At 39.9% G+C, this 27,809-nt stretch overlaps 1 protein-coding gene across 3 annotated transcripts in view; it reads left to right on the forward strand.

Annotated features, from left to right (window-relative positions):
- Positions 1-311: 311 nt before the first annotated feature.
- LOC105476691 (ectodysplasin A2 receptor) overlaps positions 312-27,809 on the forward strand; it is a 45,218-nt gene continuing 17,720 nt past the window's right edge. For 2 of the 3 annotated variants that reach the window (XM_011732843.3, XM_011732846.3), the window contains exons 1-2: positions 516-602; positions 23,491-23,587. In XM_011732843.3, the coding sequence (XP_011731145.1) occupies positions 23,501-23,587 (87 nt within the window). In that variant the 5' untranslated portion in view covers positions 516-602; positions 23,491-23,500. Of the gene's footprint in view, positions 410-515; positions 603-23,490; positions 23,588-27,809 lie in introns of those variants that run through there. The other variant, XM_011732845.3, reaches the window with a different exon arrangement.

Consider the following 27,809-nt stretch of genomic DNA (forward strand, 5'->3'; position numbering starts at 1 on the left):
TTTTCCAACAATAATTTTCCCTGTCAAACTCCAAGCCTGCTAAGTCACGAACAAACTTTGATGAGCTGAGCTGCATTCAGCTGTGAAAGAGACAACTTGATGCTTTCTCTGGACCCAACTCCCTGGCCCTCTACTCTCTGGCCCCCGTTTCAGTCCCGGGAGCTTTGCAGCTCCTGCCATACCAGTGACTCAGTCACTGTTCTTCAGCCTCACATATGCCTCTCAAAGGCAGTTTCTTTTTCGTAGCCACGCCTAGGCACTCAAACAGTCCAATAGCTGCTCTAGGAACTTCACGGGGGGGGGGCGGAAAAGGTAAGCTTACCATGAAAGGAAGGTTTGGGATGTTGTTGCTACACATAGATGTGAAATGAGTCAAGCGGAACTTTGATTACAAGGAATTTCATATACTGTGAGTGTGTATGCCGGCTGGGGGCTGAGGGGCGGAAACTGAGGGGCGGGGCTGAGGGGCGGGGGCTGAGAGGCGCGGGGTGACCGGCAGGGGGTGACGGGCGGGGGCTGGAAGAGATGTTTGCTCTGCGCTGAGGTGGGTTTGTACGGGAATTCCATTTGGGAGCAAGAGCTATCTACTCCTCCGTTACCGGGTGAGTGTGGGAACACCCCCTGGTGTAGCAAGGCGGCTGGGACCTGCGGCATCTAGATGCAGAAGTACAGAATCAGGTCAGGATGATTGTTCTAGGGTATCGCAAAATCAGAACAATTGGGAAGGCGCCCCGTGGCTGGCTGTCAGTCCATCCATTTGTGTCCGGAGAGCGCTTTCTGAGGTGCCAGGGATCTGGGCTGACATCTCTAGCATCTTGGCGAGCCAGTTCCTGCAGGCTCTTACTGGACCTGCATTGCCACTGGGAACATGCCTGGACGTGTCCAACAACCTTGAGCATCTAGGGTTGGGAGATGAAGAAGAGAAGGAGGCTGGGTGTTAGTGAAGGCGGGGACAGTGAATCAGACTTGTGGAGCATCCTGAGGAAAGCAGAACTGCTAGCCCGCGTGGCTTGAGGGCAAGTCAGGGCTTGTGTAAAGAGCATGCTGGCTCTGTTTGGGGGCTTTCAATCCACCCCCTCACCCGCCGAGCTTGGTTTCACTTGATATCTCATTCCTGGAAGCTGAGCCCCTGGCAGTGTTATTTTGATCCTGCCTCACCCCAAACACTGGCCAAGACCCAGCAAGCTGCAAGAACTGGGGGACAAGAAGGGACCCAGCAGAGACCAGGCTAGGAAAACAGACTTCAGGGTCTGACTTAGACAGGTGTTGGCAGTGTTGGCCAGTATCATGCTGGGTGGCTGTGGCAGGAAAGTTTGGAACATCTTCCCTAGATAACTCCTCTGTTCTTTCCTTCACCCCAACTTACCTTCAACTCAGCAGACTAACTGAGCACCTAGTCTGTGCCACCATGTGTGAGACACTGAGATGTCTGTCTGAGACCTAGGCTGTGCCCACTGGGGCCTGACAGTCTCATCCTGGATATAAAAACACAGATAAATATTAATATAACACAAGAAAGGTTTTAAAAGTTAAATCAAAATGCTTAGATGCTGCCAAGTAAGGATCATATCAAGTTGAACCATACGAAATCAGAAAAAGGTTTTTTATTGTTTTTTTTTTAATTGTTTTTTTGAAATTGTAACGCCTTTCAGGCCTCCAGAGCTAGACTATTTGAGTTCAGATCCCATATTCACCATTTATTAATTTGTGTTACCATGGACAAATAAACTTACTTCTCCCTTTCTGAGTTTCTGTTAACTTCAGGCTAAAGAGGATAATAATAGCACCCACCTCATTGGGCTGTTGTGAGGATTAGATGAGATAATCCATATAAAATACTTGCACACACTTAGCACAGTGGCTGGCCCAAAATAAACACTCAATAAATATTAACTATTATTATTTAAGGTAGACTGTGGCACACAGATAAGATTTCAACAGGTGGAGATAGAGAAGACAGTTTAAGCAGAGAAAATAACAGGAACAACTGCTTTAAGGCAGGGAAGCTCAGGGCATATGAAAAGAACACCAGCTGAGGTGGATTTTAGAGTACAATTAGTGGGAAAATGGAAGTTAAACTTGCCAAGGCAGATTGGTGGTAAACTGCAAAAGACAGTGGATGCTAGAGTTTTGATTTGATTTGGCAGACAATAGGAAGCCATTGAAAGTTTCTGAGCTTAAAAAAAAGATCCTCTGCTTTAGGAAGAGTAATCTGGTAAAAGGTTAGTCAGCTGGACTGGAACAGGAGAACACAAGAGGTGGATAAACTAGGGGCAGAGAGGGAACAAGGTCCTGAAACTGAGGTGGTAGCTGTGGGAATAGAAAGGAGGTGATGAATTTAACAAGCCATCACAAAAGTTGAATCTACAGAACTTTGTAATTCATAAATTATATGGGATTGAAAAAGGACAAATGAGAAAATCAGAATCTTTTTGGGTTGGCTTAGACCTTACAATGTTGTGCATTCCCATCTCACTTCTGTGGATAATGCAATAGAAAGGGTGTGGACCTTCTGAGCTAGACATATCTATTTTCAAGTCCTGGGTCGGCTATTTATCTGTTGTTTGTGATCCGAAGCACATTATGTACCTGACATTCCCAACTAGGATCAGCATTTCCACAAAATATTTAGAAGTATGTGGTGTGTGTGTGCGTGTTGCCAAACAGATGCAACAAATAATTGTTCCTCCCACCCACCATGCCAGTAGTTAGCCCAATGAGAAGTAGTCATATTCTTTAAGCCTCAGCTTTCTAACCTGAAAAAGAGGGATAATAGTACTCACATCATGGTGTTATTGGGAGGATTAAAAGAGATATTTCCTGTCAAGGGTCTAGCACAGTGCCTGACAAGTAGAATTTCATGAATTGTAATCTTCCTTTACCCTAATGGGCTCCACATTAAAATATCCTTGCCAGTCTCTGCTTGAACACTTCTAGAGGGAGGTTCCTTACTGCTTTCTGAGAGCGCCCATTCTCTTCAGGGAAAGCCTTGGACTGTTAAAAGTTTTTCCTTTTGCTAAGCTGAACTTAGTTTTCCTAAAGCTTGTACCTGGATATCCTAGTCATTCTCCCTGAGGCCACCTAGAGCAGTCTGTTCTTTTTCTTCCACGACAGTTTTTCAGAGATCTGAAGACCAGAAATCAGATCCCCCTGCATCTTCTGCTCCCAGATCAAACAGCTCACATTATTGTATCATTTCTTATCTGTCATGGAATCAAGTCAAATATGACTCTGTGGTTTCGAAGTATATAAATTGGGGTATGAATATGTCTTCATAGTGATGAGAAATACTGCAAAAGGAACAGGATGGGTAAATGTGACAAATTTCCTTGTAATTTATTACTTTTTTAATTATTTTTTCTGGTCAGGCAGGGTGGCTCATTCCTGTAATTCCAGCACTTTAGGAGGCATAAGCGAGAGGAAGGCTTGAGGCCAGGAGTTTAAGACCAGCCTGGGCAACATGCAAGACCCTGTCTATATAAATTTTTTTTAATTAGCTGGGCACTGGACACTGGGCACCTGTAGTCCCAGCTACTTGGGAGGCTGAGGCAGGAGAATCTCCTGAGCCCAGGAGTTTGAAGCTGTAGTGAGCTATGATCATGCCACTACACTCCAGCCTGGGCAACAAAGTGAGACTCTATCTCAAAAAAAAAAAAAAAAAAAGAAAAAACTTAACACAAATCATTTTTTTCCACTATGTGCTAAATACTTTCAAATCCATCATCCCACTGCTTCCTTATCCTCAACTGAGGGAATTGCAGATTTGTTTATATATATATTATACAGGTGGCCAAACAGGTCTCAAGAAAATGAAACTTGCTAGAGATCATTTAGTTACTAAGCATCTGTGCCAGAACTGCAAGACATATTTTTCTTACTCCAAGTTCAGTAGGGCTTTTCATTTTCCACAGCTGTTAGGGTTTAAGGTGATAGATAGCTGGGCAATTATGCAAACTCTGGCACTAAAGAATCAGTCAAAAGAAAGATGGATCCTCCAATTAACTTATACCAGTTATTCTCTTTTTGAGAGAATTCTTTTCTTTAGATGTCTTCTTAACCTGCTCCCCTCAAATGCCTCCTGCAGAGAGTGAGTCATCTTTTGGAGCCATTCCTCAGTGCTGAAGCTTCATATTGAAGCAGAAGCTGCTTTTCACCTCTTTCTTTCTAGAAACTAGCTCCACCCATGTATTCTTTTCTTGGGAGCTTAACAGGAAAGATATGGGTCAGTTTCACCATCAGTACATAAAATACGACTATTATTATTTTGTGCACATAGATAGGAGGATGGCTATACTCTGTCTTGGATTAGAGTTTACTGTCTGTATTTTCTGTTTTCCCCACCAGACTGCAATCTCCTAAATTTGGAGAATATAGTTGATTCACCTCTGTTTTTCTCTCTTGCCACTAAGTTCTAATAGAATGCCTAGCATAGAAGGTACTCATCAAGTGGTTGCTGAGTGACCATAAATTAATTATCCCTATTTTGGAATGACAACAGTTATTATATCCTCCAAACACCACCAAAAGACATCATGCTATTCTCAAAAAGAAAGGAATTTCCATGTAATATATGGTGGAATCAAATAGTGAGATGTCCTACTTCCAGGAGATTGCTAGTCACCATTGTGGATAAGCCAAAAAGAGTGGGCAGCACTTCTTCTCTTCTACGATTCACCTCTCCATGACCCAGCCTACCCTTTGGAATTGTTTCTGTTGAGGATAAAATGAGCCATTATTGGGCTGTGGGAGGTAGGAAAAAGAAGCTGGAGTCTTGGTAGTATAGTCACTGAGTAACTGGTCCTAAAGCTGGGCCAACTCCTTTCTTCGTATATGGGAAGTAGAGAAGCCACTGGGCCCTGAATATGCAGACTTGAATTTTGCTTTTAGCTCTACCATTGAACACTGTGTGACTTTGGGAAAATTCTATCCCTTTTCTGAGCATTAGTTTCCTCATCTTGGATCATCAGGGAATGGGGTTAAGTTGTCCTGAATAATACTTTTAGTATCCCATGACTATATATTTTCAATTATCTGATAGTTTGAAGTTGTAACTGGTTGCCAAAGAGAAGGAAAACAACAACAACAACAACAACAACAACAACAAAAAAAAACGATGGAATGTGCTGTCTTATTAGTACTAAGGTGCCTGTTACTAAAGGACTTCAAGTAGAGCTGGATGGTATTTCTTTACTGGGCAAAAGGCCACTGGGACGAAGATTAATTTTAAACCTCCCTTTGACTCTAAGATTGTCAGAGTCTAAAAATGGTCTCAAAGAATGTGCATTTACATATGAGGTCATAGGCTTCTTGTTATCAGTCTCATCTTCCCTCCACAACCTCACAGTCCTATACCTTTCTCCCTTTTCTTGGGCATTTAAGAAAAAAGTAAAGAAATATTTTGGCAGCAGCATTTCATTTTCTACAGACAAGCCTCATTCTATAGTTCTCATTCTATTCTTCCAGTCCTTTGGTAAAGATGTGGACCTGGGTTGTGCTTGCAAATGCCCACTGGTTTGTATCTCTGCTCTTTTAGGATATTTTATTCCCTGGCCTATGAGGATGGGATGGAGTACTTGATTGCCATGGGAAAAAAAAATAAACTCTTCTTATTGACATCTTCAGATACAGCTATTCCAGATTGCTTGGTAATTGGGACAGGGTGGAGGGAGTGTGGGGCAAGACCATCAAACTTAACAGAAATCAGAAATTGGAGTACTTGACTGAGTTTTATCCAGTCCCAGCCCTGCAAATAAATCATACCATGAATTCAATTCCCAACTGGGACAACTCAGCCAAAAGCCTTCTTGGGAAGTCAACTTATCTCCCCTTCCAGTACTGCTGGTTGAGTAACTAATTTTTTTTATGATACCATAATTTTATGGAATCTTGTGGTGATTGGTACATGACCAGTGACTCACTTTGGCTAGGGTAACAGCAGAGCAAAGCAAGAGGTTTCGGGTGTTAGCTGAGTGCTGGTCTGGCTTGTGGCTTGTCTCCAATACCCTTTGTTCCCCAGCTCTGGGTGGGATAGTAACAACAATCATAGCAACTCCTCACATGCGTAGCACAATCTGGAGTTTCCACAGCACTCTCACATACATTATCTCATTTTTCCCTTCAACATAATCCAGGGTAGTTTCTGTGCTTTTGCTCCCACTTGGAAAGAGTATTTTAGCAGTCAGTAGAAGAACGTTTTCCCTCAAAATCAGCCCAGAGTTTGCTGTTCTTAATTTCATCCTATTTCTTTTATAATGGTATCTTTGTATTCTTGGCTACACAATTTCTTTTCCCCATTCCTTTAACAATTATTTTTCAGCAGTTGCCAAACACTAACCAAATATTTATATTTTTAATTTACAGTCTTCTAAGTTGTATTTGTCTTTTGAGGTTTGTGCTTTGTTTGTTGTGTGTGTGCATATACACAAATGTTTTGAAGACAAAATAATTGACTCATATGGTTAGCATTTACTTTTGGCCAAGTAGAAGCAGCCTAGTTCAGTTGGTCATTAATTCTGTCTGTACAGTGACAACAGCTTTTAGTAAGGATTTTTTTTTTTCTTTCTCTTCCCCAGCTGGGGCATTACCTCTTGCTCTGTGTGCTAGAATAAAAGACAAACAATAGATGAGACTTCTTTAATTTTGCAAAGGTTCATTCTCCTCTGTTGATGTACCATTCCTGACATTGCTGGGCCAGATGTTGCTATCACTAACAGTTAAAATTCTTCAGCCACTTTGGAAATGTTGAAAGTAGCTCATTAAAAACTGTAGTACCCACCTGTGGTCTCTAAATTATGTCTATTCCAGGCACAGATTTTAGTATACTTAAACATAAAAAGATAATTTACTTTTATCACATGCCCATGAAATAAAATCAAAATGACACATCCTCAGTCCTGGCCTCCTCCACCTCCCAGTATCAATAGCTGACACATTGCTCATCCCTTACTTCCTAAAGCTTTGTCCTATATTACCCTATCAGGGTTCTTTTTTTTTTTTTTTCTTCTCTGGCTTCCCCTTCTTGGTTGCTCTCATGTATTTCTGAACTTCCAGCTTCAAGTATGAGTGACCTCAATGTTTGGTTCTTGTCCTCCTCCTCCTCCTCCTCCTTCCTCCTCCTCCTCCTCCTCCTGCTCCTCCTCCTCCTCCTTCTTCTTCTTCTTCTTTTTTTTTTTTTTTTTTTTGAGACTGAGTCTGGCTCTGTCACCCAGGCTGGAGTACAGTGGCACGATCTTGGCTCACTGAAACCTCTGCCTCCTGGGTTCAAGCGATTCTCCTGCCTCAGCCTCGCAAGTTACTGGGACTACAGGCGTGCACCACCACGCCTGGCTCATTTTTGTATTTTTAGTAGATACGGTGTTTCGCGTTGTTGGCCAGACTGGTCTTGAACTCCTTGACCTCAAGTGATCCACCTGCCTCGACCTCCCAAAGTGCTGGGATTGCTGGCAGGAGCCACTGTGCCCAGCCATTCTTCTTTACCCATGATTTAACTTCTGCCAGGATTTACTTAGGCCAGTGGTTATCAAACCCCAGAGGTTTTTATTTAATTAATCTGCAGCATAGGATTTTTTTCAGTGCTCCATATGATTCTGATGTGCTGCTATAAGCAAGAACTGTTATTCTGGTGTTTTTATGCATTTGACACGTCTCCAACTTCACCTTATGTTTCACATATTGTATATGCTTGTTGGGCATGACCATTGAACCTTATGTTTCACATATTGTATATGCTTGTTGGGCATGACCTCTGTCCGCTTCAACTTCTCTATACAGAAAATAGTTGAAAAACAGTGCATTTTCTTTTCTTTTACCAAGCAGCTCTCCTTTCACGCTTCTCATGGCACTTGGATTCTTCTGGTTTCCCAGGCAGGAACTCTCAGAATCTTCTCTGACTCTGGTCATTCTGTTTGTCCTCACTTTTGTAAGGTTTGTATCTCCCACCATCATTCCTCTCTGTTCCTATTGTAACCACCTTTGACCTGGCCCTTATCTCCTCAGGCTTGGGCAGTAACACTCTCAAATCATTATTTAAAATGCACTCAGGTTAACATTCACAAAATGCTTTTCTGCCCATCCTAAAATATCACTGAGAAAAAAATTTCAGTGAAGACTGGGGGGACCTCCATTCTCTATTTTAGAGTTCATTACTGCCTTGAAAAGTGTGCCAGACTCATAGCTTCTAAATTACCTTTGAGTTCTGTCTTGCTTCTTACTAGCCAAATAAAGATAGGTGTATACATTCCCTCTGAGCCTCAGTATTTTTTAATCTATTAATTAAAAAAAATTCCATAAGTTATTGGGGTACAGGTGGTATTTGGTTACATGGATACTTTCTTTAGTGGTGATTTGTGAGATTTTGGTGCATCCATCACCCGAGCAGTATACACTGCACCCTATTTGTAGTATTTTATCCCTCGTCCCCCCTCACTTCCTTCCCTCCAAGTCCCCAAAGTCCACCGTGTCATTCTTACGCCTTTGCATCCTCATGGCTTAGCTCCCACATATCAGTGGAAACATAGTGTTTGGTTTTCCATTCATGGGTTACTTCACTAAGAATAATAGTCTCAAATCTCATCCATATATATACACATATATGCATATGTACACACATATGTACATATATACATATATACATGCACATATATGTACATATGTGTGTGCATACACATACACATATATGCATATATGTGTACATATACGTGCAGACACATCTGTGTATGTGTACAAGCACATATATGTACACATATATGCACATATGTGTCTGTACATATACATATGTGTGTATATATACATACACATATATGTCTGTATATATACATATATGTGTGTGTATATATATACACATATGATCCTTTTTAGTTCTTTAAGGAATATTCACACTGTTTTCCAAAGTGACTGTACTAGTTTACATTTCTACCAGCAGTGTAGAAGTGTTGCCTGTTCACCACATCCACACCAGCATCTACTGTTTTTTTATTTTTGGATTATGACCATTTTTGCAAGAGTGAGGCGGTATTACATTGTGGTTTTGATTTGCATTTCCCCAATCATTAGTGATGTTGAGCACTTTTTCATGTTTGTCGACCATTTGTGTATCTTTTTTTGAGAATTGTCTATTTATGTCCTTAGCCCACGTTTTGATGGGATTGTTTGTTTTTTCTTCCTGATTTTTTTGAGTTCATTATAGATTCTGGATATTAGTCCTGTGTCAGATGTATATATTATGCAGATTTTCTCCCACCCTGTGGGTTGTCTGTTTACTCTGCTGACTGTTTATTTTGCCATGCAAGAGCTCTTTACTTTAATTAAGTCCCAGCTATTTATCTTTGTTTTTATTGCATTTACTTTTGGGTTCTTAATCATGAAATCATTGCCTAAGCCAATGTCTCAAAGGGTTTTTTCAATGTTATCTTCTAGAATTTTTATAGATTCGGGTTTTAGGTTTAAGTCCTTAATCTGTCTCGAGTTGATTTTTGTATAATGTGAGAGATGACATTCCAGTTTAATTCTCCTACATGTGGCTTGCTAATTACCCCAGCACCATTTGTTGAAAGGGTGTCCTTTTCCCACTTTATGTTTTTGCTTGCTTTGTCAAAGATCAGTTGACTGCAAGTATTTGAGGTTATTTCTGGGTTTTCTATTTCATTCCATTGGTATATTTGCCTATTTATATACCAGTACCATGCTGTTTTGGTGACTATTGCCTTATAGTAGAGTATGAAATCAGGTAGTGTGATGATGCCTCCAGATTTGTTCTTTTTGCTCAGTCTTGTTTTGGTTATGTGGGCTCTTTTTTGGTTCCATGTGAATTTTAGAATCTTTTTTTTTTTCTAATTCTGTGAAGAATGATGGTGGTATTTTGATGGGAATTGAGTTGAATTTACAGACTGCTTTTGGCAGTGTGGTCATTTTCACAATATTGGTTCTACCCATCGACGAGCATAGGATGTTTCCATTTGTCTATATCATTTTTGATTTCTTTCAACAGTGTTGTGCATTTTTCCCTGTAGAGGTTTTTCACCTCCTTGGTTAGATATATTCCTAAGTATTTATTTATTTATTTTTTGCAGCTTTTGTAAAAGGGGTTGAGTTCTTGATTTGATTATCCACTTGGTCTCTGTTGATGTATAGGAGAGCTACTGAATTCTGTACTTTAATCTTGTATCTGGAAACTTTGTTGAATTATTTTATCAGCTCTAGGAGCTTTCTGAAGGAGTCTTTAGGGTTTCCAACGTAAATGATCATATCATCAGCAAATAGTGACAGTTTGACTTCCTCTTTAACAGTTTGGATGCACTTCATTTCTTTCTCTTGTCTGGTTGCTCTGGAGAGGACATCCAGTACTATGTTGAAGAGGAGTGGTGAGAGTGGGCATCCTTGTCTTTTTCCAGTCCTCTGCTTTCAACTTTTCCCCATTCGATATTATGTTGGCTGTGGGTTTGTCATAGATGGCTTTTATTACATTGAGGTATGTCCCTTGTATGCCGATTTTGTTGAGAGTTTTAATCATAAAGGGATGCTGGACTTTGTTGAATGCTTTTTCTTCATGTAATGAGATGATCATGTGATTTCTTTTGTTTCAAATTCTGTTTATGGGGTATATCACATTTATTGCCTTGTGTATGTTATACCATCCCTGCATCCCTGGTATGAAACCCACTTGATCATGATGGATTATCTTTTTGATATGTTGTTGAATTCAGTTAGCTAGTATTGTGTTAGGATTTTAGCATCTATGTTCATCAAGGGATATCAGTCTGTAGTTTTCTGTTTTGGTTATGTCCTTTCCTGGTTTAGGTAATAGGGTGATTCATACAATGAATTAGGGTGGCTTCCCTCTTTCTCTATCTTGTGGAATAGTGTCAAAAGGATTGGTACCAATTGTTCTTTGAATGTCTTCTAGAAATCTGTTGTGAATCCATCTGATCCCGTACTTTTTTTTGTTGTTGTTGGTAATGTTTTAATTACCATTTCAATATCTTTGCCTGTTATTTGTCTGTTCAGGATATATAATTCTTCCTGATTTAAGCTAGGGGGGTTGTATTTTTCTGGGAATTTATCCATCTCTTCTAGGTTTTCTACTTTATGTGTGTAATGATGTTCACAGTAGCCTGGAATGATCTTTTGTATTTCAGTGGTGTCAGTCCTAATATCTCCCCTTTTGTTTCTTAATGAGGTTGTTTGGATTTTCTCCCTTCTTTTCTTGGTTAATCTTGCTAATGGTCTATCAATTTTGTCTTTCAAAAAACCAGCTTTTTGTTGTATTTATCTTTCATGTGTTTTTGTTGTTGTTGTTTCAATTTCATTTAGTTCTGCTCTGATCTTGGTTATTTCCTTTCTTTTGCTGGGTTTGGGTTTGGTTTGTTCTTGTTTCTCTAGTTCCTTGAGGCATGACCTTAGAATATCAGTTAGTGCTCTTTCATTCATTTCCATGTAGGTGTTTAGGGCTATGAACTTTCCTCTTAGCACCACCTTTGCTGTATCCTTTTGATAAGTTGTGTTGTTATTGTCATTCAGTTCTAAGAATATTTTTAATTTCCATCTTGATTTTGTATTTGACTCAATGATCATTCAGGAGCAGGTTATATAATTTCCATGTATTTGCATGGTTTTGAAGGTTCCTTTTGGAGTTGATTTCCAGTTTTATTCCACTTTGGTCTGACAGAGTGCTTGATATAATTTCAGTTTTCTTAAATTTATGGAGGCTCGTTTTAAGGCCTATCATATGGCCTATCTTGGAGAAAGTTCCACGTGCTGTTGAATAGAATGTGTATCCTGTGGTTGTTGAATGAAATATTCTATATATATCTGTTAATTCCATTTATTCCAAGGTATAGTTTAAATCTATTGTTTCTTTGTTGACTTTCTCTGTTGATGACCTGTCTAGTGCTGTCAGTAGAGTATTGAAGTCCGCCACTATCATTGTGTTGCTGTGTATCTCACTTCTTAGGTCTGTTAGTAATTGTTTCATAAATTTGGAAGCTCTGGTATTATTTGCGTATATGTTTAGGATTGTGATATTTTTCTGTTGGACAAGGACTTGTATGATTATATAATGTCCCTCTTTGTCTCTTTTAAGTGCTGCTGCTTTAAGGTTTGTTTTGTCTGATATAAGAATAGCTACCTCTGCTCACTTTTGGTGTCCATTTGCATGAAATGCCTTTTTCCATTCCTTTTCTTTAAGGTTATGTGAGTCCTTATGTGTTAGGTGAGTCTCCTGAAGGCAGCAGATAATTGGTTGGTGAGTTTTTATCCTTTCTGCAGTCCTGTATTTCTTAAGTGGAGCATTTAGGCCATTTACATTTAATGTTAGTATTGAGATGTGAGGTACCATTGCATCCATTGTGCTATTTGTTGCCTGTGTATCTTGCTTTTTTGTTATTTTTGAATTTTATTTTTGTTTTATAGGACCTGTGTGATTTATGCTTTAAAGAGTTTCTGTTTTTATGTGTTTCCAGGATTTGTTTCAAGATTTAGAGCTCCTTTTAGCAGTTCTTGTAGTGGTGGTTTGGTAGTGGTGAATTCTCTCAGCATTTGTTTGTCTGAAGAAGACTGTATCTTTCCTTCATATATGATGCTTACTTTCAGTGGATACAACATTCCTGGCTGATAGTTGGATAGTTGTATATTTTTAGGAGGCTGAATATAGGACCCAAATTCCTTCCAGCTTATAGGGTTTATGCTGAGAAATTTGCTGTTAATCTGATAGGTTTTACTTTGTGGGTTACCTGGTGCTTTTACCCTTTCCCTCCTCTCCCCTCTCCTCTTCTCTCCTCTCCCCTGTCCTCCCCTCCCCTTCCCTTCCCTTCCCTCCTCTTCCTTTCCTTTCCCATCTCACAGGTCTTAAGATTCTTTCCTTTGTCTTAACTTTAGGTAACCTGATGACAATGTGCCTAGGCAATGATCTTTTTGAGATGAATTTCCCAGGTGTTCTTTGTGCTTCTTGTATTTGGATGTCTAGATCTCTACCAAGGCTGGGGAAGTTTTTCTCTGTTATTGCCACAAATATGTTTTCCAAACTTTTAGATTTCTCTTCTTCCTCAGGAACACTGATTATTCTTAAGTTTGGTCATTTAACATAATCCCAGACTTTTGGAGTCTTTGTTCATATTTTCTTATTCTGCTTTTCCTTTGTCTTTGTTGGACTGGGTTAATTCGAAGACCTTGTCTTTGAGCCGTGAATTTCTTTCTACTACTTGTTCAATTCTATTGCTGAGACTTTCCAGAGCATTTTGCATTTCTAAAAGTTTGTCAATTGTTTCCTGAAGTTTTTATTGTTTTTTCTTTATGCTATCTATTTCCTTGAATATTTCTCCCTTCACTTCTTGTATCATTTTTTAGATTTCCTTGCACTGGGCTTCACCTTTCTCTGTTGCCTCCCTGATTTGCTTAATAACTAACCTCCTGAATTCTTTTTCAGGTAAGTCAGAGATTTCATCTTGGTTTGGATCCATTGCTGGTGAGCTAGTGTGATTTTTTGGGGGGTGTTAAAGAGCCTTGTTTTTTCATATTACCAGAGTTGGTTTTTTGGTTCCTTCTCATTTGCATAGGCTCTGTCAGTGGGAAGGTCTAGGGCTGAAGGCTGTTGTTCAGATTCTTTTGTCCCATGGGGTGTTCCCTTGATGTAATACTCTCCCCCTTTACCTTTGTCCATGGCTTCCTGTGAGCCAAACAGCAGTGACTGCTATATCTCTTCTGAGTCTAGTCACCCAGCAAGTCTATCTGGCTGTGGGCTGGTACTGGGGGTTGTCTGCACAGAGCCCTGTGATGTGAACAATCTATGGGTCTATCAGCTGTAGATACCAGCACCTGTTCTGGCGGAGGTGTTAGGAGATGAAATGGTCTCTGTGACAGTTCTTAGCTTTGGTGGTTTAATATTCCATTTTTGTGGTGGTTGGCCTCCTGCCAGGAGGTGGTGCTTTTCAGAGAGCATCAGCTTTGGTAGTATGGAGAGGAATCAGTGGTACAGAGTTTATGCCCTTTGTCTTCAGCTACCATGGTGGGTAGGGAAGGCCCATGAGGTGGGGGTAGGGCTAAGGATGTCTGAGCTCAGACTCTCCTTGGACAGGTCTTGTTGTGGGGGTGAAGTTCCTAGATCCATGGAGTTGTGTACCTAGGAGGATTATGGCTGCTTCTGCCGAGTCATGCAGGTGGTTAGGAAAGTGGATCAAAGCCAGCAGTCACAGGACTCACCCAGCTCCCATGCAATCCAAAGGGCCAGTCTCACTCCCACTGTGCCCCCTTAACAGTCCCAAGTTTGTTTCCAGGCAATGGGTGAGTAGGGCTTGAGAACCTGCCCCAGGTTACCCACCTCTCAGCTGTGAAAGAAAAAGGCTTTGGTTCTTCCCCCTCCTGTAGAGTCTTCACACCAGATTCATGCCCTACCCAAAGTTCTGGCCAGGATGCTTCTCTCCTGGTTCAAATTGTTACAAAGTTCAGCTGGAGACTTCCTTTTCCCTGTGGCATTTTCCCCTGTGGCATTTTCCCCTGTGCCTCTGGCCACCCTTGCGAAGGTTCCCTGTGGTTACAGTCCTGCTTGGGGACCCAGCAAACTCCTGGGGCTTTTCTCGCTGCTTCCTCTACCCCTGTATTTTGCTTGGCTCTCTAAATTGACTCAGCTCCAGGTAAAGTCAGAAACTTCTTCTACAAATTAGACCTTCAGTTTCCTCAGTGTAGGTGTGTGTTAAGGAATGGAGGATCTCCCTTTCCCACTTCTGCTGTTGGAGTACTCACAGTTTTGGAGTGTCTCCTGAGTCCTGCAGGAGCAGTCCACTTCCTTAAGAGTGTCTGTGGGTCCTCTCGAGATCCCTGGTTTGTTCTTGCAGTCGTCCTGGAGCTAAAATGCACGATGAAAATCTCCTGACACGGCTCTGTCCATCCGAGTTGGAACTTCAATCTAGTCCTGCCTCCCATCTGCCATGATGATGCCCCAGCTCTACTTCTTTACCGAGATCTTGAGAAAGATCTCAGATCTGTCTGTTCCTTCCTCAACATGTGATCTTCTTCTTTAATATATTTATTCATTTATTTATTTGAGACGGAGTCTCGCTTTGTTACCCAGGCTGGAGTGCAGTGGCACAATCTTGGTTTACGGCAACCTCAACCTCCCGGGTTCAAGCAATTCTTGTGCTTCAGCCTCCCAAGCTGGAATTACAGGTGTGTGCAACCACACCTGGCTCATTTTTGTATTTTTAGTAGAGTCGTGGTTTCACCATATTGGCCAGGCTGGTCTTGAACTCCTGACCTCATGTGATCCACCCAGTATTCTGTATATTCTCAACATTTTCTCATTCAACTAATATTTGTTTAATTCCTACTGTGTGCCAGGCACTATTGTAAGCACTGATGATGAAGTAGCCAACAAAATAGGTACCATGGTCTCACAGCATTTACATTCTAACTGGGGAAGAAACAAGCAATAAAGTACATAAGATGTATGATATGTCAGAAAGTCATATGTGCTATGGAAAAGAATAAAATGGGAAATGGGGATAGGAATTCTGGAAAGAAGGTGAAAATTTGAAAGAGTGCTCAGAGAAGCCTGACTGAGAAGACTGTATATGAACAAAGAACTGAAGAAGATGAGGGAGGTAGCCATGCAGATATCTGGGGAAAAACATTCCCGCTTGAGTGAACAGCAGATGTGAAGGCCTTAAGGTGAAGGCATTTCTGGTTAGTTTGAAGATCAACAAGGAGGCCAGCATGGCTTGAGTGAAGATAATAAGGAAAAGAGTAGTAGAACATAAGGTCAAGAAATAATGGAGGAAGTTGAGGTAGGCATATCATCTAAGGTCTCCATTGGCCATTATAAGAACTTAATTTTATATGCCATACATCACTGTGTATATTTTATGTTTTTACATACCCATTCATTTTTGAAGTTACATCCAAAACTGTGTAGGACTTGTGTGTTATTATGAATGAAAGCGGAGCCATCAATGGCTTTTGAGGCTGGAAATGACATGATCTAACATGTTTTATCCCCTTTATCTTTATTTTCTATTCTCCCTAGAAAAAAATGGGTAGGCCCCAGGTTTCTCCCTGCACAGATTCTCTCTCAATATGGGAGAGAGACACAGAAAAACCTTTTTTTCTGACTGCAGTTTATTTTCAGGCGAAACAGACAAGGTCAGAGCTAAAAGAGCCCTTAAAACTGTGATTTTCAACATTGACTGCCCATGAGAATCACTTGGTGAACTGTAAAATGTCACGTGCTCATGCCACATTTTTGACCAACTACAACAGAATCTTAGGGGAGGGACCCAGGTGTCACTGTTTTTTGGTACTCCTAAGGTGCAACCAAGACTGAGAAGAGATTAGCCAAACCAACTCCCTCGTGGTATGAATGGGGAACTTGACTCCAGCATTTGGAAGGAATATTCTCCTGGTGGCAGAGCTGGGACTAGGACCATCCACTATGCCGAGATAATACAGGAAACGCAAACTTTACAAATAGTGGGGCAGAAGGAAGATATGATGTTTGATAGTTTGGAAGGAGGTTATAGACAATATAAACTTTGGATAGAAGTGACCTTGGGTCAGATCAGAAAAGGGAAAGGCTGAGTGCCAACACCAAAAGGTAAAGCAACATTTGAATTACAAGCCAGACATCTGGAAATGATGACACTGTACATTTTAGAAGCTTGATTTTCCAGCAAGCAGTGCTCTCAAGGCTAGGTTGAGCAACTGCATTGATTTTGTCTTGTGCATATGGGTGGATGGATGGGCTCACAGGAGAGGAATGGGCAAGGCAAGGAGACCATCTGCTGTCTTCTTCACCCTTTTTAATCTCACACCTCCTGCACTATCCAGGCAAAGCAACTATCCTGAAGTGCTGAGTCCTTAATTTAGACTTGTCCTTCTGTACTGCCTACCCATACTATATAGAAAGAGCATGTTTCACCCTACAGGCATGTGTGCAAGTTGAGAAGAGCAACAGCCACAAGCTGCAGCAAGAAGCAGCTGCACCCCCAGCAGCCTGGGTACCTCACATCCAGCAGAAACTTGGCCGAAATCAATTATTCAGTGCATGATGAACTAATTTGGGGATTAGTATTGATGTCAGCTGTATTGTTTCTCCTCTTCCCTGTCTGCTTGCATTCTTAATCTTCTACATTATTTTTTGAGGAATCAGGACGGGGGATGGGTGTGAAGAGCAGCCACATGACAGACAGGCAAAATAAGGAGATAACTCTAGTCACATTGCCACTTGTTGCCCCTTGTAAACACAATCAGTGTATATACAATACATACTTGGATAAGTTTGGGTGAGAAATTGGGTGAATCAAATTATATTTGGGGGCCTATATAAAAATATTCATAGCAGCTTTAACATTTTTTGTGGGGGCTAACTTAAACAGTATCCTATTGGAATAATAAATTCAAAGTATTAAATGAAGCTAAAGAACCATCTTTTAAAATGAGATATAATTCACATACTATAAGATTTACCCTTTTAAAGTGTATAATTCACTGGTTTTAGCATACTCACAAAGTCACATGACCATCACCACTATCTAATTCCAGGGCGTTTTCACCACCCTGGAAAGAAACTTATACCTATTAAGTAGTCACTTCCCATTTCCCTTTCTCCCCTGGCCCTGATAACCACTAAAGCTAGTTTATGATTGATTGCCTATTCTGGACATTTCATAGGTTCATTCATATTACTGCATATGTTAAGCACATCATTCTTTTCTCTGACTGAATAATTTTCATTGTAGGATAGATCACATTTTGTTTACCATTTGTCAGCTGATGAACATGTGGATTTTCCCCACTTTTTGGCTATTATAAATAATGTGCTAGGAACATTTGTTTACAGGTTTTTGTATGGACATATATTTTCAATTCTTTTGGGTATCTACACCTAGGAGTGAAATTGCTGGATCATGTTGTAACATGATGTTTAACATTTTGAGGAACTACAAAATTATTTTCCAAAGGGGCTGCATCATTTTGTATTCTTGCCAGCAATACACAAGGGTTTCAGCTTCTCCACATCGTTGTCCCTCAGGCTGGAGTGCAATGGCACGATCTCGGCTCGTTGCAACCTCTGCCTCGCGGATTCAAGTGATTCTCTTGCCTCAGCCTCCCAAGGAGCTGGGATTACAGGTGCCTGCCACCATGCCTGGCTAATTTTTGTATTTTTAGTAGAGACGGGGTTTCACCATGTTGGCCAGGCTGGTCTTGAACTCCTGACCTCAGGTGATCCACCTGCGTCGGCCTCCCAAAGTGCTGGGATTACAGGAGTGAGCCACCATGCCTGGCAGGCTATTTTGTTTTTGTTTATGGTAGTGGATATAAAGTGCTATCTTATTGTGGTTTTCATTTGCATTCCCTATTTTGCTAATAACACTGACCATCGTTTCATGTATTTATGGGCCATTTGTAAGTCTTAGAGTGATATCTATTCAAATTCTCTACTCATTTTTAAATTATCTGTCTTTTTTATATTTCATTTGCAGGAGCTTTTTGTATATTCTAGATACAAGTCTCTTATCAGATATGTGATATGAAAATTTTTTTCTCCCATTATGTGGATTGTCTTTTCACTGTCTTGATGGTGTCCTTTGAAGCACAAACATTTTTAACTTTTAAATTTTGTTGACATGTCATTGTTCTGTTTTTCTCTTTTGTTGTTTGTGCTTTCGTTGCTATATCTAAGAAACCACTGCCAGTGTCACAAAAATTTATACCTATATTTTCTTATAAGAAAAATATTAATTATAGAATTATTATATTTTCTTATAAGAAAACTTTTATAAGAGTTTTATAGTTTTAACTCTTACATTTGGGGATTTAGTCTATTGTGACTTAGTTTTGTATATGATGTGAGGTTGGGGTCCAGTTTGATTCTTTTGCATGTGGATATCCAGTTTCCCCAACACCCTTTTGTGAAAAGACTTTTTTTCTCAATGAATTTTCTTGGCATTCTTTAAAAAATCCATCAGCCATAGTATAGCAACTCAATGTATAATGATCAAATTAAAAGCAGCCCAATATTTGCAAAAAATATATATAAATTGTGGTATATCCATACAATAGGATACTACACAACAATAGTAATTAACAAATGTTCTACACAAAACATAATGGATAACTATCACAGACATTATATTTAGCAAGAGAAACCAGAAACAGAAGAGCACATCTTGTATGATTCAAATTTATGTGAATTTCAAGGACAGGTATAACTAATTGTAATGATAGAAGCCAGTGCTGTAATTACCTGGGGAGGAGGCGATATTGACTAGGAAGGGGCATGAGGGAGCCTGCTGGGGTAATAGAAAGGTTCTGTGTATTTATCTGGGTGGTGTTTACATGGGCATGTACATATGTAAAAATTTATTAGTTTACTTAATCTTTGTGCTTCTTACTATGTATATGTTGTACTGCAATCAGAAACAGACAAAAAATCTCGGCATGTTACCCACATGAATTTTTAGAGCACTTCCACATTACCTCATCTGTGTAACTTCTGAGTTACACAGATCAGATATTCTCTGGGAAAGTTGGGAAGTTGGAGAAAGTATTTCAGGGTGTAGCTGACAAACAGTACAACTTAGTGGGTGATGGACTTTAGCAGAATCAGAACTCCATCATGTGTTATACTCCATGGGATTGAGACAAGAGGCATCTGCCACTTCCCTTCCTCTCCCCAACCCTCAGTAATGTAAAGAGAATACAACCCCATGTCAGAGTTGGGGTGAAAAAAATTTTCTTGAGCAGCCACAACCTTAGGTTGTGGAGGTGAGAGGGACTGTTCTGTGGAACATGATGTGCTATTTCATAAAGTCCATAATAACATCCTCACTTATTTGCAAATCTGATTTTATTTCTTTTGCACTTCCATTTCAAAGGCAATTGTCTCAGAAAAGTTTCCAAATGTTTGTCGACCAAGTTAATCCTATACAGAAATGCGTTGATGAAAAAAATCCAGCAAACACTTAGAACAATGTTTATTTTAGCCAAGATGGCTTAGGTACTGAGGGTATCATAAAGAATCTTTTCCTTAAGCATCAGGTAACTGGTGGTTGCGATTAATAAGGAGGAAACTGCTATAGTGGCACCCATCTTAAACATGGCCTTCATGCTCCAGCTGGAAAGGTCAATGAAGAAGCTTGGGTGCCTTTCCCTTTTCTTCCCCACACATCCCAAGAATGACAAATGTGCACTCCTTTTACTATAAACCTCACTCTTCTGAAGAGGAAAGAAGAAAGGGAACCTGCTAATTACCAAATGTCTCATATGTATCAAGCCCTATACTTGGTCCTTTAACATGTGTTATTGCATTTAATTTTATAAATTACTGTGTAGTATATTATTTAAACTTCCATTTTGCAGGTGAAGAAACTGATGCTGACAAAGGTAAAACCGTTTGTTTGAGGATGCAGAATTAAGATTCAAACCCAAGTTGACATGTTCCTAACTAAGAGCTTTGCTCTTTTCTTGATATGAGATTACTACTATTGTTTGGAAAGTCATTATCTGAAAGAGAAATGATCTATGTTGCTAGATTCATATGCATAGTTAACCATAGTCCAGGGAATGTGGCATGTTGACAAGCTAACAATTAGTAAGCACTGTTGAGGTACACACTCTGTGCCAGGTGCAGGGCTAGGCACTGGACATGCAGCGGTCTCTACTTTTGGGAATTGTATAGGTCTGTGTATATTGCCAACTTAGCCAGAAGTTTAGAGGATTCAGCCACATCCTTTGTGATACTTTGGAAGAGTGTCTAGCTGCAGTATGGAATACCTCAGAGTAACTCTAATTTTCTGAAAACATAATTACTCTCTCTTACTTTTTCGTTTTAAAAGCAGTTACATATACTACAGGAAACTGCTGATTACAGGGAAAAATTCATGTAAGGTCTGACTTTGTCCCTAGGTAATGACATTTAACCCTTATTAGGTAGTTTTACACATACTCCTCGACCTCTTCAAAAGAGTCCAGAATCTATGATTTTGTTGTCTTTAACAAAGTCAATTTGTTAAGTTTCTAATGAAAGATAATTTAATTTGTACACTTTGAATAAACAGTATGAGAAAAACAGAGGGAAAGCTAGGCACAGTGGTTCACTCATTTAATTCCAGCACTTTGGGAGGCCAAGGTGGGCGGATCACCTGAGGTCAGGAGTTCAAGACCAGCCTGACCAACATGATGAAACCCTGTCTCTAAAAATACAAAAATTTGCTGGGCATGGTGGCATGCACCTGTAATCCCAGCTACTGGGGAGGCTAAGGCAGGAAAATCACTTGAACCCAGGAGGCAGAGGTTGCAGTGAGCCAAGACTGTACCATTGCACTGTGACAAGAGCGAAACTCCATCAAAAAAAATGAAAGAAAGAAAGAAGAAAGGAAGGAAGGAAAAGAAAGAATGAAAGAATAAAGAAAGAAAGAAGGAAGGAAGGAGAAAGAAAGAAAGAAGGAAGGAAGGAAGGAAGGAAAGAAAAAGAAAGAAAGAAAGAAAGAAAGAAAGAAAGAAAGAAAGAAAGAAAGAAAGAAAGAAAGAAAGAAAGAAAGGGAAAGAAAGAAAGAAAGAAAGAAAGAAAGACAGGAGGGAAAGGCCATCTGTTCATTTTCTAAGTCTTGATATGGGGTTTTGGCACCAAGCCTGCCTTGCCTACACAGAGGTTTCAAAGCCATGGTTAGAGAGACATGTCAGAGTTTAGGACACATGATGTTTATTAGGTGGGTGGAGCTCTAGAAACCAAATGAAATAGGATGTCTCAGACCCTCAAATGCCAGCAGCAGCTGGATATTTTAAATGCCTATGCTGGGAACCTAGCTCAAGAGGAGGGCTACTTCTTGGTTCTTACCAATGTTTTTTTGTTTTGTGGGCAAAAAGGGACATGAGAAAGTTGTCCAGAGCAGTATCCTGGCCCTGTTACTGTGGTGCTTAACTTCCTGGTCATGAAGGCTATGAGAATACAGATGTTTTTTGTTCTCAATGAGAAGAGTGCATAGCAAGGGGAGGGAAGCGTGCCTACTGAGGACACCACCATGGGCCAGCGATCAAATCAGCACAGAAGACAGTATGTTTATCTTATGCAAATATGGATCTTGTAGCCCACTTTCTTTGGAATGAAGGAATGGGAAAGAATGGCCAAGTTGATGATGGAAAAAAGGTGCACTTATGGAATGCCAGCTAGAATTACTTAACCTATCGCTTTTGGGGGACCTTTGAGTGGAGGAGTGGTGGTCTCTCAAGGTACACATGTACACTCTCCTCTCTTCTGACTAAGAGTATACATTTAGGACTTTGGCACCTTTGGAAACCACTTGAAATTCACCCTAGTATGAAGTCATGAGTAAGTAAAAGAACTTCATGCTACATTTCTCTTTGAGTAGGATACGTCCCTTGTATGAATTACTTGAGCCCCTTCATTAAAATTCCTCTTTGTAAAAGATAACCTTTCTGCATACTTAACTCTGTCTTATTTTGTATAGCTCTTTAGAATGGCTTGATGGACCTTAGCTCCTTTAACCCTCCCAAGAGCTATATATGGTAGGTGAAGAACATACTATCCTTTTTGCTTAGATTAAGTAACTGAGGCCAGAAAAAATAAAGTGATCCATCCCAGATTGTAGATTGAAAGGGTAAGAGCCAGGTGTGGTGAACAGCCATCCCACTTTGCCCAGAACTATTCCAGTTTTAGTACTGAAAGTTCCATGTACTAGGAAACCCCTTCCTCCTGAGCAACAGGATTATTTGCTGTCCTATAGCCAGGATTAGAATCTATATATCCTAATTCTCAGTCCAAGGCCAGCTCTACTGCTATATACATCTGTATTCCAAGAACTATTATCTGAGTAATGTTTCCCTTTCTGTGCACCTTTGTGCACCAAAATATGTCTACATGCTGGGCCATTCTCCCCTCCCATTCTGCCTAAGACAGAAGCTACGGCAGCTATTGGTCCTCAGAGGGACTGAGGCCACTGTTGGCAAAGAGAAACCATGTTTCAGCTTTCTCAATTATAAAATAAAGATGATAATCCCTATACTGCTTACCTCACATGGATGTTGTGTAGATCAAATAATAATGGATGTGAAAGTACTTTCTAAATTGTTATGATCTGTTTGCACATGATGGATTGTGATTATTCTTTACCCCCTGGGCAGAAGCCAACTCCTTGTCTTATTATTCTCTTTACAAATTCAGCTTCTGGTATAGCCACTGACTGTGAATTTGAGCAAATTGCTTGGTCTCTTTGCCTCAGTTTCTTCATCTGTAAAATGTAGCTAACAATAATTCTTAATATGATTGTCTTGAGAATTGAATGAGTTACTACATGCAAAGCATTTACTAGAGCTCATGTCACATGGCCAGAGCTATATAAGCATTAACTCCTTTGTGTTGGCTTCCTCGGCCCTACTATCTCAGATCTAGATACTAGATTAAGTGGACCCAGAAGCCAAGTGACATGGAAATCACTAATTATAGTCCCTTCCCACTAGCTTTCTAGTTCTTGTGTTCTGTACCCACAGCCTTCCCACCATGGATTGCCAAGAAAATGAGTACTGGGACCAATGGGGACGGTGTGTCACCTGCCAACGGTGTGGTCCTGGACAGGAGCTATCCAAGGTAAGTTCTCCTATTCAGTACACTTATTTTTGTTGCATCTTAGGAACCAGCCCGGCAACTGAAAGAGACCAAGATTAGGGGAGTCAGCCTTACTTATAACTAATCCAGTTTAGCAGGTAAAACCTGGGATCCGCAGAGTATGCAATAGCAGTCATGATTCCAGCATGAAGTCAGCTTAGCAGGATCAGGGTCAAGGGAAGTTTCCATGAGATAACAGAGTATTTCAAGAAGAGATGTGTAATGCAGAGACCCATGAGGACTGTTCAGCATTAAGGAAATCTGTCAACTAAAGCAAGGCACAACCACATGGTGTTCAAGAGCCAGATATCAGGTCTTAGAAATGAGAAAGAGAGAAGAATCAAGAAGGCCTCTGTTCTAGAGGGTCTGCACTACTGAGGAAGCTGTGCAATGGAGAATTTAGGGATAGGGAACCAGGGAGGGTCTAAAATCCCAATTAAAGGTAAAGATCAGAACAAAATGACCAGCAAGGCAGAGACTTTATGTAACTTACTTGTTTTCAAGTCTGGATCTGCTTAACTGTTCTTTCCTCAGGTCCCTTGTTGGTCCCTGAACCTGGGGGTGGTATTAAATTTTGGCTGCAGCTGGGGCTACAGAGGCCAGAAGCAAGCAGCTATCAGATGGTTTCTGCATACTCACACCCTATTTTATGCAATTTTTGTTCATTCAGCAGTTGCTTACTGAACACTTACAAAGTGGCAGGCATGGTTGTAGACACCATGAATATAGCAAAACAGACAAAATTAATTGCCATCATGGACCTTACCTTCTATTATTAGTGAAAAAATAATAATTGAGACACATACAAAGATAAATGAAGAATCTAGATGTGAAGATGTGAGAATAATAAAATTAGGGTGACTGGGTGGCTACTTCAGATTATGAAACAAGGAAAGGTCTCCTTAAGGAGACACCTTCTGGGGAGAGGATACTAGTGCAGAGTCCCAAGGTGAAAATGAACTAGGCATTTTGAAGGAAAAGGAGAAAGGTTAGTGCAATGAGTGTATGGTGAATGAGAGGGAGGGTGGTATACAAAGAGATCAGAGAGAAAAGTATGGACCAGACCAGATAGCGGCTTGAGGTCTTTGAGAAATTTTCCTTTTTCTCTAAGTGCACTAGGAGCTCTTTGGAGGGTTTTGGGTTGGGCAGTTACAGGAACCTGTGGCTGGAAAACAACATAGTAATTATCTAGCCCACTTTATTCCTACCTTCGTGTTTTTAAAAATGAAGAGAATAAGGCACAGGCATATCAAGGGATACAAGCACTAATTTTAAGTTTTTACACGTGGTATATGTCCCACAGTGGGGTACCCACATGATTGATAAAGGATCACAGTACCAAGGAAAGATCGCCAGAGGTTAGGTCATGCTGGACATTAAAATAGATATTAAAGCTTATATATATGTAATATAGATACACATGGGCATGAGTCCCATCTTTGCTGTGGGCCAATTATTTCACCTCAGAATCAATTAAGATGTAGTAACTTGAAAGTAACATAAAATTTAACCATGACACGAACCATAAGTATATTTATTTATATAATGAAGTCTGGAGACAGGCAGTCTTTTTGCTTGTTGGACAGATCAGCAATGTTATCAAGGACTCAGCCCCTTTTCATCCTTAATTTTGGACCTCTTGCTGTTTTGTTCTCATTATTGTGGCCTCATGATTGCAAAACTCAAAGCATCATATCTCATACAATAGTCAAAGTCAGGAATCAGGGGCAAGGTCAAAATAGCTTGCCTTTTTTTGGGAAGAAGTCTTTTCCCAGAAGCTGTCCAACAGATTTTTCTTATATCTTATGGTTCAGAACTGGGTGATGTAGCTATCTCTAACTGGAATAGAGTTTGGGAAATAAGTATCTAGCCAATGAGAATGAGATTGTATGATTAAGACCAATCAAGAATCCGTTCTGGAGGCTGGTCATCACGCTACCTAGAATGAAATCAGTGTTTTCATAGTAAGGAGAAAGAGGGGCAATTGTTCGAATAAGCAGCTAGAAGCATCTGACAGCCCTTTTCAAAGTTACTTTTATTTACTTTTAAATTTTATTTATGAATTATAAACATCACCGTAAGTAAATCATTGCAGAAAATTAACACCATTTCCTCAGGACATTTTTCTTGACATATAATTGCCGAGCTAAATAATGCATACGATTTTAGACTCTTGAAATAGATCAGCAGATAATAGTTCCGAATTTTGTTTATGACAGTTTCCACTACCATTACATTTATTTTCAACAGTGCATAGAATTCCTGTTGCAACCCTCTGTTCGGGGTCCCTGGCTTCCCGCAACAAATCCCTATGTCCCAGAAGCCTAACCGCAAATGAATAATACATATTTTCATCATCAATTAATTTTATGCCTTCCTTTTAAAATTAATTACTAATTTATGAGGACTTTATGAGAATTTTGGTTTTACTTTTTTTTCTATTTGATAGGGGAAATGTACCAACTTTACTGTGTTTATTTGCCCATTTGCCTTTCCAATTTTGTGATCTGCTTCTGATTGTTTCTCTTTCTATTCTTTCTACTTATGATTTATTGTTCTTTGTCTACTCACATAAGAAACCTAAGTAGACAGACATATAGTAGATAACAGAGTATTTAAAAAATCATTGATATAAGAGACTTAGACTCCCATACAATAATAATGGGAGACTTCAACACCCCACTGTCAACATAGATCAATGAGACAGAAAGTTAACAAGGATATCCAGGAATTGAACTCATCTCTGCACCAAGCAGACCTAATAGACATCTACAAAACTCTCCACCCCAAATCAACAGAATATACATTCTTCTCAGCACCACGTCGCACTTATTCCAAAATTGACCACATAATTGGAAATAAAGCACTCCTCAGCAAATGTACAAAAACAGAAATTATAACAAACTGTCTCTCAGACTACAGTGCAATCAAACTAGAACTCATGACTAAGAAAATCAATTAAACCACTCAACTACATGGAAACTGAACAACCTGTTCCTGAATGACTACTGGGTACACAACGAAATGAAGGCAGAAATAAAGATGTTCTTTGAAACCAATGAGAACAAAGATACAACATACCAGAATCTCTGGGACACATTTAAAGCAGTGTGTAGAGGGAAATTTATAGCACTAAATGCCCACAAGAGAAAGCAGGAAAGATCTAAAATTGACACCCTAACATCTCAATTAAAAGACCTAGAGAAGCCTTCTTTTGAGAAATGTCTGTTCATATCCTTTGCCCACTTTGTGATGGGGTTCTTTGTTTTTTTCTTGTAAATTTGTTTGAGTTCTTTGTAGGTTCTGGATATTAGCCCTTTGTCAGATGAGTAGATTGTAAAAATTTTCTCCCATTCTGTAGGTTGCCTGTTCACTCTGATGGTAGTTTCTTTTGCTATGCAGAAGCTCTTTAGTTGAATGAGATCCCATTTGTCAATTTTGGCTTTTGCTGCCGTTGCTTTTGGTGTTTTAGACATGAAGTCTTTGCCCATGCCTATGTCCTGAATGGTACTACCTAGGTTTTCCTCTAGGGTTTTTATGGTATTAGGTCTAACATTTAAGTCTCTAATCCATTTTGAATTAATTTTCGTGTAAGGAGTAAGGAAAGGATCCAGTTTCAGCTTTCTACTTATGGCTAGCCAATTTTCCCAGCACCATTTATTAAATAGGGAATCCTTTCCCCATTTCTTGTTTCTCTCAGGTTTGTCAAAGATCAGATGGCTGTAGATGTGTGGTATTATTTCTGAGCACTCTGTTCTGTTCCATTGTTCTATATCTCTGTTTTGGTACCAGTACCATGCTATTTTGGTTACTGTAGCCTTGTAGTATAGTTTGAAGTCAGGTAGCGTGATGCCTCCAGCTTTGTTCTTTTGACTTAGGATTGTCTTGGAGATGCGGGCTCTTTTTTGGTTCCATATGAACTTTAAAGCAGTTTTTTCCAATTCTGTGAAGAAACTCGTTGGTAGCTTGATGGGGATGGCATTGAATCTATAAATAACCTTGGGCAGTATGGCCATTTTCACGATATTGATTCTTCCTATCCATGAGCATGATATGTTCTTCCATTTGTTTGTGTCCTCTTTTACTTCACTGAGCAGTGGTTTGTAGTACTCCTTGAAGAGGTCCTTTACATCCCTTGTAAGTTGGATTCCTAGGTATTTTATTCTCTCATTCATACAGCCAACAGACACATGAAAAAATGCTC

Source organism: Macaca nemestrina, chromosome X (genome assembly GCF_043159975.1).
Source record: "Macaca nemestrina isolate mMacNem1 chromosome X, mMacNem.hap1, whole genome shotgun sequence".
NCBI lineage: Eukaryota > Metazoa > Chordata > Mammalia > Primates > Cercopithecidae > Macaca > Macaca nemestrina.